This window comes from Staurois parvus, unplaced genomic scaffold (assembly GCF_062004578.1).
Source record: "Staurois parvus isolate SC_StPar_1 unplaced genomic scaffold, SC_StPar_1.0 ptg000839l, whole genome shotgun sequence".
NCBI lineage: Eukaryota > Metazoa > Chordata > Amphibia > Anura > Ranidae > Staurois > Staurois parvus.
In genome coordinates, this window is record NW_028318635.1 from 2,229,005 (window position 1) to 2,242,551 (window position 13,547).

The 13,547-nt window shown below is 37.9% G+C and overlaps 1 protein-coding gene across 1 annotated transcript in view; it reads right to left on the reverse strand.

Annotated features, from left to right (window-relative positions):
* The window catches only part of LOC149443674 (uncharacterized), a 627,829-nt gene that overhangs the window by 507,274 nt on the left and 107,008 nt on the right, over window positions 1–13,547 (reverse strand). The window contains 4 exon segments of the mRNA XM_089655378.1: window positions 3,614–3,757; window positions 4,592–4,727; window positions 6,498–6,707; window positions 9,906–10,082. Of these exon segments, the coding sequence (XP_089511504.1) occupies window positions 3,614–3,757; window positions 4,592–4,727; window positions 6,498–6,707; window positions 9,906–10,082 (667 nt within the window).

Below are 13,547 nucleotides of genomic sequence, written 5' to 3' on the forward strand. Positions count from 1 at the left end.
GCAGGACAACATTTGTTCATGCATCTGCAGCAGGGGCGGACTGACCATTTGGAAACTTGGGCACTGCCCGAGGGCCCAGGGTCAGTAGGGGGCCCCAGGAGATGCCCCTGGTACCTTTTTCATAGGCTTTTTTGAGTTTGGACAAGGACACAAGGGCCCCATGATCCCCTATTGCCTGGGGGGCCCTATGAGTTGTCAGTCCGCCTCTGATCTGCAGACAAGATAATGGTAACAATCTTGTGAAAATATAGTTAGCAATGTGATACTACCATGCAAGTGTTCTTTTTAGGCTATAGCAGCTAATATGATGTGCAATTTAGCTGAATAACAGAAAATTGAAAGAGATATAGTACAATAATGATAGCAGAGTCACAGATAGTTGACCATATGGCTGTAGGCGTCTCTTAATAAAAAAATAAGCAGTAACTCATGCTATTTATTATGACATACAAGATCACCTTTTAATCAGGCACATATTTTATCATCATAATAATGCTGGAATTTTGAGATAATATAACTGACAGGATCAACTACTGATGATAATATTAGATTGAAAGCTAGACTATTGTGAGTGACAGAACACCACAGAGAACAAGCTGAAGCATTCTGTTGTCCCGCTGATACCATCAGCTGTTGTTTGTGCATATGCAGAGTTTGATGTTGGGATCCAACAGAAAAAGCTAGCGGGAATTTGCTGCAAATGTTCAGGGGGGGAAACATCCTGAATTGCAAATTAACATATGTAGCTCTGGAGTGACCTTAGATGCCTCTGATGCTTTATTTATGTTCATACTTGGGAATGAGAGAGAATTAAATGCTGGCAATGCTCACACAAGGAATAATATACATGCAGTTTGATGAAGATCATGCTGCTCTAAACAATAAACTGATGAGATAGGATCACAGACAGATTGGTTTTATTGTCACTTAAAATTTAGAAGCATTTGGTGCTTGGAGTATGATGACTTCGCTTACATGTTAAAAGACAGGCTTTGCTAAAGGCAGGATAAACAGCTCATAATACATTGCATCAACAAAATAAAAGATCATAGCACAAAATACATTATTTGAATAACAACCTCTAAATGATAACACTGTATCACAAAGGAATATGCTATATTGTATGTAAGGGTTTCATTTATAAAAATTACAGAAAAAAACAAGAGGGGGTGCTAACTGCAAGTTGGTTTTAGCAGTAGTTTGCCCTCTCAAACATGTTGGGATTGATTTAATAAAGGATACATTGGCTTTTCACTTTGCAAGGGAAATTGCACCTTGCAAAAGAATTTTCCCTTAGTAAAGGTGGGGACATTTCACAAAGAACACCGAATCAAGTGCAAGGGTAAAAAACAGGATTTTTGCTTGCAAATGATTGGATGATGGAAGTCAGCAGAGCTTTTCCTTATTTACTAAACCCTGGGGGGAAATTCCCTTGCAAAGTGAACAACCTATTTGCCTTTAGTATAAACAGCAATGTGAGAAAATTCCAGTAGGAAACTGATTAAGCCATGCTTCAAACTGATGCAGTGAGGAATTTGCAGCATTTTCTGTGTGAATTCCGCACCGCATCAGAATGGCACCCCGTTTATGCAAACCATTGCGGGTGTGTATGTTAAGTTAACAACACACCAAAAGCAGTCCACAAAACGCGGTGCGATGTGCAGAATCGGATCGCATAGGTGTGAATACCCATTCGATCTGATTCTAGTGCGGACCCAAAAAAGGGTCGTGCACCATTTTGGTGTGGGTGCGGTGCGATTAGAGCCATACAAAATGTATGGCTCCAATCGCACCGCACACAAAACGCACTGCATATATGTGAACCCAGGCTCACTGCTATTGGCAGCACTTAAACTTTTCTGTAGTCTTCAAAACTAAGACTAATATTAAGAGAACAAATGATAATGTGTAAAAATCATGGCAGGCAATCAAAAAATCAATTTTTACTTATCTGCCCACAGTAAACTGTTGCAGTCTACATATACTATAATTGTTTGCTGGTTGTTACTTTATAGCACTGCACTTGTTACAAAATAACTTGAAGGACAGCCATAGACAGCCATAAAAATCAAGATAGTTAGAGAACTTATTTCCTAGATAAAACGTGATAAAACTGTTTTAAAACTTTGCTTAAAGCAAAAAAAATGTAAAAACTTCAGAAAAACTGCAAGGTGTGCAAGAGGCAGATATCTTTCAGAATTTAGATGGATTTATGTGGCATAAGGAAACACTAAGAGCCCATCCATACCTCTGCATTGCGGTAACGCACGAGGTATGGCAATGCACAGTACCACACAATATTTATTTTATTTATTTATTTCAGGTACTTATATAGTGTAATCAATGTACGCAGTGCTTTACATATATATTGTACATTCACATCAGTCCCTAACCCTCAAGGGGCATACAATCTACGGTCCCTAACTTACATTCATATGCTAGGGCTAATTTAGACAGGAGCCAATTTACCTCCCAGCATGTCTTTGGAGAGTGGGAGGAAACCAGAGTACACAGAGGAAACCCACGCAGGCACAGGGAGAACATGCAAACTCCAGGCAGGTGGTGCTGTGGTTGGGATCCAAACAGGGGCGGACTGACCATTTGGAAAGTCGGGCACTGCCCGAGGGCCCGGGGTCAGTAGGGGGCCCCATGAGATGCCCCTGGTAGCTTTTTCATAGGCTTTTTTGAGTTTGGGCAAGGACACAGGGGCCCCATGATCCCCTATTGCCTGGGGGCCCCATGAGTTGTCAGTCCGCACCTGGATCCAAACCAATGACCCTAGTACTGCCAGGCGGATGCGTTAACCATTTAGCCACTGTGCTGCCCAATACACTGCACCATTCATTTTGACTGGCAGCCCAATGCACGTAATGTTGGCATTTTCATTAAATGCATGAAAGTCTGTACGGAAGGTTTAATCAAGATTGTTTTGGTGGTTTAGAAGGTATTATGGACTTCAAAAAAGCTTCAGAAGCTCTTTTCCACTACCCTGAATTTGTTCAAACACAAAATAAATTAAACTAAACAGCCCTAAATACACCACACAAAAAAAAGACACAAACTTCTTCAGCATTGTTTTTAATATCACCAACCTTGGCTGTATTGGAGCATGCACACTGTTACTAGCAATAATAATAAAAATAATAATAAATACAAATACACTAGTAAGTCAGCATATTACATATTCAAGCTGGATATATACTTATAGAAATTCTGTTAGTTCCTGACGAACTTTAATCTGTGTGTAGTCCTGTCTGTTTAACAGAAAGAGATTGTTAGACTGGCTTCTGTCTAATGGTCCTGTTGGAAAACCAGCATGCAATCAGCCGCTGCAGCCATTGGCTACTGAGCAGATCTGTGTATTTTGACGGGAAGGGGGTCACTACTGTCAGAATACAATAACACAGTGGGGGGGGAGGAAATCCCTGCATTTACATTGCTTGTGTGGATGCAGAAACCTGTGAGGTTTTTTTACGCAAAAAAACTTTCAGAGTATACCCAGCTTTAGTAATTTCACATATTTATTTCATATGGGAACAGACAAAAGTTAACAGTTTCAAGCAGTGAAATTCAAGCTGTGGCTTAGTTAAAGCTACACATTACAAAGACTTACCATAGCATACAATGTTAAGGGTGTCTTCCAAGGACAAGAAAAAGAGTCTTGGAAAAGCTTGTTTCTTCTGTTCCAGGTGAAGTCGGATGGCACGCTGACAGCGCTCAAGTTTATAGTTCAGCATGTCTAACAGAGACTGTAGTCCTAGAAAACACATATTTTCCTCCACTTAGCAAAATTTACATACTAGCAGATTAGTCTTATGCAAAATCTGAACTTTTGGACTTGAATTATTATAACTGTGCAGGCATACATAGTAAAGGTTTATATGTAGTCTCTGAGTTAGCTTTACTTAGTTTGTATGAGGATGACTCTAAGATTAAGGTAATACTGGCCATAGATGGCTTAAATTTAGAAAAAAGGAGGAAAACCATTGTCAACTAGGTGGTGCTTGCAGAGCCACCCTTGACTTGAATGAGCTGAATGAACTTGTGCTTATAACATATGAAGTCTTCCAGTTTCTAAGTAACCATAACATGTCTAATGCAGAGCCCTATAGTTGTGTACATTCCTCTTTACTACACGGCACAAGGTTTCGTTGTTAGCAGAAGCGTAGTCATCAAGCATGTGTCCTCCATGAGAGTTAGTTAGGCTAGATAAGAGTGCAATTTTTTTTTCTTGCATAAACTCAACTGTGACTGGTTACCTTTAAAGCTGAATTTTAGGAAGATATTAAATAAAACTTTTGACCATGTTTTATATTTATGATAACATCATTACTGTATATTATAATCAATTAATATATTCACCATCATTAAATATTTTTATACTAGTATACAAATTTGTCTTAATCAGCCACCTTTCTTAGTTCACACAGCAGCAACCAGTCTGGGAAAAGGAGGGACATCTGAGCCAATCAGGGCTTTCTTGCCTTTAAGGAACATGCTTACAGAAAGAGAGAATATAGGAATGACCTAATCGGTGTGCCGCTGCTCCAACAGTGCTTACTTTGTGCTTTAAAATGGAGGCCCCACTCACCTCTTCGCATGCAGTTCTGCAAGATGTTTGAATTTTCTTCCACAGATTTCATTAGTCGACAATAATGGTGATGCACATCAGCAAATAACATGGCTTCTCTTGGCATGGCAACACGAAATGCTAATGTGGAAAACACCTATTGACATAAAAATAGAAATTAGGTGTTTTAACATCTTCTAAATATTCCCAAATAAAAGACTAATCACACTTATATACTATATTTTTTTGAAGGTGGGGTGGTAGGTGGGGGCAGAGACAGACAGCTATTCAAAAAATATGGAAGTAATGTAATTTGTAAATGAATGTAATTTGTAAATGAATTTAATGGTTGTTCAATGGTTGTTCAACCATGAAAACAGTATTACTATCCAGTAGATTTATAAAACTCAGAATGGTTAATATTTTATTTATTTGCTGATTTTTTTGCCACAAAATGCCTGCTGGGGAACTTTCCATCCCTGCACTGGTAATACTTATTCCCATCCACATTCACCTGATCGAGCCACATTCTCTGCTGTACTTAAAACATTTTGATTTTCCAAGTCTCAGTAATACTACATAATATATTTTATGGCCAGAACTGACATATGTACTGTTTTCAAATGGCAAATCCTTTATTTTGATTCACCATTGATGCCCATAAAAACAACCAAATAATATAATCCCTGTAGTGGGGGGCATCAAATGCCAACACATAGTCTGTGAACACTGCAGAATCTGGGCACCTAAATATTAAACATACCAGGGTTGATTTACTAAAACTGGAGAGTGCAAAGTCTGGTGCAGCTCTGCATAGGTCCTCCAGGTTTTATTGTCAAAGCTCTAACTGAACAAGCTGAAGTTAGAAGCTGATTGTCTACCATGCACAGAAGCACCAGATTTTGGCCTCTCCACTTTTAGTAAATCAACCCCTAAGTAAGAGATAATATGCATAGTAAACAATCCCACTGTTATAAGTGATATACTGCTGCAGAGGTGATTGCCGGATGGATCAGGCCCTCCCCAACCAGATACAGCTATTCCTTAGAATAAAAAGAAAAACTTCCCATTAATCCCTAAGTCCCAACAAATTCTTTGGATGCTCCACATTATATTGTGTATTACAGACTTCTGCACTATATGCACTAAATTGTACATTACAGACTCCTGCACAGGGGCAGACTGACAACTCATGGGGCACCAGGGCAATAGGGGATCATGGGGCCCCTGTGTCCTTGCCCAAACTCAAAAAAGCCTATGAAAAAGGCACCAGGGGCATCTCATGGGGGCCCCTACTGACCCCGGGCCTCAAGCAGTGCCTGAGTTTCCAAATGGTCAGTCCGCCCCTGCTCCTGCACTATATACACTATTGTACATTACATACTTCTCACCAAAGTGTTCATTGTCTCAACAGTTGTTGTTTGATACTCCGTACCTAACTATTCGAGTAAGGTTTTTCTGTAAGGTAGGCTCAGACAAATTGGGAGAGCTTCATTTAAAAAAAATGATTGGGCTGAGGATTATACATGTCTGTGAGACTAACGTGTGCCACAGTAATCTAAGCATTTTTATGTGTACAAAAAGGCTTTTGTTTTATTTAACAGGCCCCTTTAAGCCCCTCCCACTGTTATGCAATATGATCACACCCACTTTTTGCTGTATCGTACTGAGCTAGTGTACTTGAAGGGGCCGAAAGGTCTTCTAGGTCTTTTTTAACGCTAGCAAAACCCCTGGCACAATGAAAACCATGCCCACTCTTTGCCACCGTGCAGTAAGCATGCAACTTTTTTTTCATCAAGCAATGGGGTCAAACCTATGATCTTGCACACAAGCCCCCTGATTTCATAAAATGCCCTTAACTGTATACCTCTTTCTACAGGCCATAAATATAAAATAAAATAAAGAATGAAACTGAGTATATGAATACCTCTTCAAGTTGAGTCCATCTATTTTGCACAGAAAGCCACAGCTGAACAGTTGTTTCAATTACTTGTAACTTCTTCTGCCATTTTGTCACCTCATCAAGAAAGGATCCAGCTTCTGCATAGGGTTGAATACTCATCAGCACTAACTGATGGTGTTCCAGTTCCTCAAATACAGATTCAGTGTTCCTCAGAAGTTGGACCTTGCCAAAGTCCTAATTGAGATATCCATAATTATTACAATGTAATACAATGAAAATAATCCCTTTTGCAAAATACAACAATATTAGAAGTCAAAGAATATCTATATGACTATTTCATGCAAGGCACTGAACTCCAAGGTCACCTATATTGTGTATTTTATTTGGGTTTAGGTGCTAAACAATGGGAACTGTATGTATTGTTTTAAGAAACATATGAGGTTCCATTGTAGCTTAAATCTATCATTTTTTAAAATAATTATATCATCTTTAATTGCACCAAACTTTAGAATAACTTTTATGATATAGCTATAGGACACCGAGATTAAAATAAATAAAAATTAGATTCATGTATGCATAAAAAAGTCCTATAGGTTCTCAGAGAGCAAAAATAACTGCACCGGGATGAGATATGCAGTGCTTTATATGCTTGTCATATTCACGCTATCCCATCTAACAGTATTATGGTTACAGGCTGTTGCAAGGTGTTTTTTGCACCCTGTTACAGTATTCCAGCAATTCTTAGATAATATTTGTGGAACTAAGTGTAAAAATCAGTGTTATGTTATTGTAGTGAACTGTCAACCAGAAGAAAAAAAATATAATCCAACCAGTTGGCTTCAAAAGATTGAAATCCCTACAGCTGAGTAGACTTATTACACAGACATACTGTGCAATCCTCCACAACCAACATCTGAAGTAAAGGTATTTTAAACACAGAGTATCACAGCTGCCGTCTAAAGATTGTGCCATGACAGTAGAGGGGTTGCAATGGTGAACTTTCAACATCTTCTATGTACAGGCAACATTAGATGGGACAGCAAGTTCATAGTAAAAGCAGCTTATAGCTGAACTCCAGGTAGATCACATGCAGTTCTGTATTCATGAATACACCATGAAACATACTGGGTTTTTATTTTCAAATACAATTTGACTTTATATCAGCTTCTTGCTGTTCCTGTACAACAGAGCTCAGATTGGGAGAAGGACCAATCAATTTATGTGCTGACTAAAAGCATACTGATAGCAGAAGATTAACAGAGAGATAGGATCATGGGGGAGAGAAATCAACCAGTAAGTGTTACTTAAAGTGGCTATAAACCTCAAACAAAGCATATCTCTCCAAACGCTTGTAAACACGGCTAACTGCGTTTATAAGCATTTGCGTTTGGAAAAAATTTTTAACTCTTCCATTTCCAGATGCTGTCCAGAGCATTTTTTCATCATGGAAAATGCATGCAAATCATTTTCAAGGTACTCAAAAAACACTGAACACAGGATGTTCCTACCAAGCTTGTCACACATGCTAATGACCAATTCACACCTCAGACCTCTCCCACCCTTGGAAACAAAACATATGTTAATGACCATTCACACCTCAAATTCTTCATGAAGACCCCCTGCCAGGTGACCTTAATGACTCACTGGACCAGATACCTTTCCCACCCTTGGAAACAAAAGAAATGCTAATGAGCAACTTTCACCTAAGCTAATCTCAACACATACTGCTGTCTCTGCTTCTACTCTCTGTATTTCTCTGAAATAGTCTGAAATAGTTAATAATTTACCACTTTCCAGTGCATTCTGGGCATTTGGGAGGTTTTCCTGTGCTTATCTTTAAAAAACGCTTCTAAACACAAACGCGCATAAACGCGGCTAAGCACAGTAGGCAAATGCGTCAAAACTGACGTTTTTTAACCTGCGTTTACCTGCTGTCAATTTCCAGTGTTCAAACGTGAGTTTATCAGCTGCAGTGTACATGAGCCCTAAGTTTAATTTCTTTCTGCTACTTTGTTCTTCTGCTATCAGCATGAATCACTTCTGACAAGGTTTCCTGATACCATGAGAAAAAAGGTGTCAGGGGAGGGACCTCCAGCAGATTGACAACCTCAGCTCTGTTCCTGTGAGCTGAGCGGAGTGGGGGGGGGTGTCTCTACCCTCCAATCAGCTCTCAGAGCTCTCCTCACTGAGCTCTGCAGAGTGTAATTTCAGCTCTCTGCCCTTTTCTTAACTTTTAGACAAGCTTTTTAAATTCAGCAATGCAAACAGAAAGAAGAATGCAGGAGGATTTGTTTCATCTCTGTGTGTTACCTGGGGCCAGTCATTACACTGGATATATGTAGGGTTTTATGACTGCTTTAACTCCAGTAAAGAAAAAAAAGCTCTCCTACACTGTGTATAACTGAGAAATGAATAAGCAGAAATATGAAAGCCTTAACCAATTGCGCTCCTGAGGATTTACCCCTCTTCCTGACCAGGCCATTTTTTGCAATACGGCGCTGCATTACTTTAAATGACAATTGTACGGCCATGCAATGCTGCATACAAATGAATTTTACGTCCTTTTTTCCCACAAATAGAGCTTTCTTTCAGTGGTATTTGATCGCCTGTGCATTTTTTTATTTTTTTGCGCTATAAACAAAAAAAACAATATTTTGGACAGATGTCCAGTAAAAAAACAATTAAAAATCAAATTTCATCCTAACTTTAGGCCAAAATGTATTCTGCTACATATCTATGCTAAAAAAAATCCCAATACAAGTAAATTAATTGGTTTATATGAAAGTTATAGCGTTTACAAATGGCGGTATATATACTGGAATTTATTTATTTTTTTCACTACAGGACTGCGGGACTACGGCGACATTCTGACACTGGGGGGAACTGACTTGGTATCACTGACATCTCCAGTGACACCAATACAGTTATAGTGCTAATAAAAAGCACTGACACTGTACTAATGGCACTGGACAGGAAGGGGTTAACACCTGGGGCGATCAAAGGGTTAACTGTGTGCTGTGTGTGCTTTACACTGTAAACACACTATGCAGAGCCATACAAAGCAGTGTGCAGGAACTAACAGGGGAGAGATCTGTGCTGTTTATACACAGGTCTGTCACCTGTCGGTAATTCTCGGAGATCGCCAGGTGGTGGCAGGGAATCATGCATGCGTTCCCCTATCTGGAACTGCAAAATCATGTATATATACGTGATTTTGCGCACCCGTGCAGCCCTGTAGCAGTATTTCAGCTATAGGGCGGCGCAGAAACGGTTAAAAAAGAAAACTAATGCAGCCATTACATCTAAGGGCAAAAAGCCCCTATGTACATCAGCATAGCAGTATTCCATCTTGAAAAGGAAATGTCATTATCATAATGCAATCTGACCTTGATAAATACAACAGACATTGATTAAAGTGCTGGATTTGTTTACCTCTATATGTCTCAGAGATTCAAACAAGGACACTGTGCTGCCCCTGCCTGTCTTCTTTGACAAGTGGAAACCACGATCAGACTGTTTGCTTAGCCTCCTGCTTCCTTTTCCTGTTGTCAGGTTTCGGCCCAGTTCTCCCTTGGTGTAGTGACTACCAGACACTGAACTTGCAGGTTCCTAAACAAAGCAAGTTTACAGAGATATATTGAGTATATGATAGTAATACATGGACTAGTATTCTAGCCAGTACAAAGTACCAAATTGTTCTATTGTGCTAGTCACCTATAACTGACATGTTGAGCTGAAGTACTGTATTAACTTCTGTGGACAACTGACTAAGATGTTTTGTTTGCTAGCTACAATGGCAATTTAATTTTTGAGATACACATAGCATTTTGTTGCCAATACAATGATGAAGAATCAAAAATCTTTTACATCTTCTATGTATAGGAAAAAAATCATAGAAACTCTTTAGCACCAAGAAAAACGTATCAACCCACATGGAAGAAAAATATATTTTAAATATATTTTAAAAATATTCTTCCCAAATACATTGACATATATTTGAAATGCTACAATTTTGGCCATATTCAATATATTTCAAAATATATTTCAATAAATATATATATATATATATATATATATACTGCATGATAAAATGCGTTTTTTAATACAAAATATATTAAAAATATTTTAAAAAATACATTTCAAATATACTGTATGTCTTTAAGAATACAAATCTACATTTTTGGAATACATTTACAAATATATGTAAAAATACAGTATATGTTAATAAATGTAAAAAAAAAATCTGAAGAATGTATTTAAAATATATATATTTTAGACGGAAATGGGAGGTTGATTGTGGTATCACTTTTTCCGAAGAGGACTGGGACTTCATGGTGGATAACATACGAAAGAGCTCTAGATTTCTTTCGGTCCTTGAGACTACCCTTAAGATTTTAACCTGTTGGTGTTATACCCTATACATCTCACCTCTGCTTCTGGGGTTGTGGCCTTACTGGTACCTTTGTGCATATGTTTTGGGCCTGTCCTGGCCTTTCATTGGTCTGGCGTAAAGTTTCTGAAGTGGCCTCTGCAGTGGCGAATGCTCCGGTGCATTTATCTGTGCAGATTTGCTTACTGGGAGCCCCTATCTCAGAGATACAGACTGATGCTATGAGGCTAATTCACACCATCTGTGTCTCAACCCTATGGGCCATAGCCCTTCATTGGAAGTTACCAGTAGTACCTTTGTCCTCGGTTCTACGGAGAGTCGATGTGGTGATTCTTATGGAAGTGTTCATTACACGTTGCTGGATAGCATGCACTTATTTGACAGAAAGTGGGGTGGTTGGAAAACTCATCGGCATCTATTGTTTGACTAATGGATTATCATGGTTTTCTTGATATTGTTCCTTTGTTGGTAGTTTTATTACTCTGCATATCTTCCTGCCTACCTTATTCATGTACTTGACCTTTATTTCTTACATGATTGTACTTTATTAAGATGATTATTACTTATGTGCCTTTTTCCTGTTGTATACTATACTTTATGTTGTTATGCTGTTCTTGCAGTTTATTCCTTAAAAAAAAGTTTGTAAACAAAAAATATATGTATATTTTAAAAATATTTTTCATATATTTTGTAATATATAAAAAAAACGCATTTCAACATGCAATATATATATATATTTTTTTATTTATTTTTTTTTTTTTTAAATATATTGAATATGGCCAAAATTGTAGCATTTCAAATATATGTCAATATATTTGGGAAGAATATTTTTAAAATATATTTAAAATATATTTTTCTTCCATATGGGAAGATTGTTAAAGCTCTACCACCTCTTCCTCACTGAAGCATAGATGTTACACAAATACAAAAGAGGAACAGAAAGGATTTCAAAGAGTTTTTAGATAGATAGATAGATAGATAGATAGATAGATAGATAGATAGATAGATATTGGGTCAAACATTTTCCATGAATACTCTCCTATATGTTATACATTATCCATAAAATATGTTGATGGCAGTAATACAATACTGATTTGATATGGTTGAATGTCTAATTATTTTCTAGTTGCCAGCTTAAGTGTATTGAATTGCCTTATTTCTGCAACTATGGCTTTCATTATAAAGCTTATTTTAAATCCTGCCCAGTATATATACTGTATGAAGAAGGCTTTGTTATATAACTAAGCTCCCCTGTCTTAGCAAAAGAACATATAAGCAGTGTTACCACACCAGCTAATCTAAGTGTGTCAAAATATTCATATTATATGACAGGGCAGCACAGTGGCTAAGTGGTTACTGCCTGGCAGTACTAGGGTCGCCGGTCCGAATCCCAACCATGGCACCACCTGCCTGGAGTTTGCATGTTCTCCCTGTGCCTATGTGGGTTTCCTCCGGGTACTCCGGTTTCCTCCCACACTCCAAAGACATTCTGGTAGGTTAATTGGCTCCTGTCTAAATTGGCTCTAGTATGTGTATGTATGAATGTGAGTTAGGGACCTTAGATTGTACACCCCTTGAGGGTTAGGGACTGATGTGAATGTACAAAATATATGTAAAAGCGCTGCGTAAATTGATGGCGCTATATAAGTACCTGAAATAAATAAATAAAATATGACGCTATAAGACCTGGCTAGCAGAGTTTGGCCCATTACCATAGCCTACTTTTCCAGTTTAGCACCACAGTTTATTTTCTTCCTTACAACCATCATTCACTAATAATGGTTTAGGAGAGCAGTTCTTTCTTTTATAGCACCAGTACAACTTTGGTTCTGAAATGTAATTAATGATAATGTGTACACGTGATTTAACAACAAAATAACTTGAAACAAAATGTTACAATGAACACTATATGTGTTTTATAAGATTTTGACAGATGCCGGTGAAATACAGGGCTGCCATAGACTTTGCAATGAATCAATATGTGTTCTGTTGGGAATGGAGTTTGCAACAAGAACTGTTTTTGTAGTAATGTTATTACTGTATGCTGACTATTATTCCTAGCATTTCTCCTCTCACTCACACAGAATTGTGATTATAATCAGAGTTTAAGATGATTTTCAAACAGATTACTACTGCAGGTTAATGAGGCTCCATGGGACTTCCTGAACATACTAACAATATCCAATCAATTTTTTTAGAATAGGCAGAGATACATTATTTTACCATTCCTTGAATAAAAAATCCAATCAAAAAGACAGACTCAGTAAAGTCTAACAATAATGAAGATGTACAGCTACATTATAAGGTGTGTATTTTTCTACTGCAGCAAGAATATAACTTTTAACTTTTCATACAGATTATACCGTTGAAATAAATAGGTTGTGAGCCACCAAGTATTCCACATGACTGACTTCTAACACATGGTTTGTTCTGAATATAAGAACGGTTCGCACCTATGCATTTTTTAACATGGTTTCTTGTGGGACATCTTCCCATTTATGCTTTTTTCAACTGCTGCATTTTTGGAAAGGGTCTGGCACTTTCTTAAATACAAAACAGTGTGTTTTTGGTTCAATAGACTTCAATGGAGATGCTGCAGAAAAGTAAGTGCGTTTTGACACGTTTTGCATTTTTTAATTTGCCCAACAACAAATTGTCCAAAAAAGCATAAAAAACAAAACACA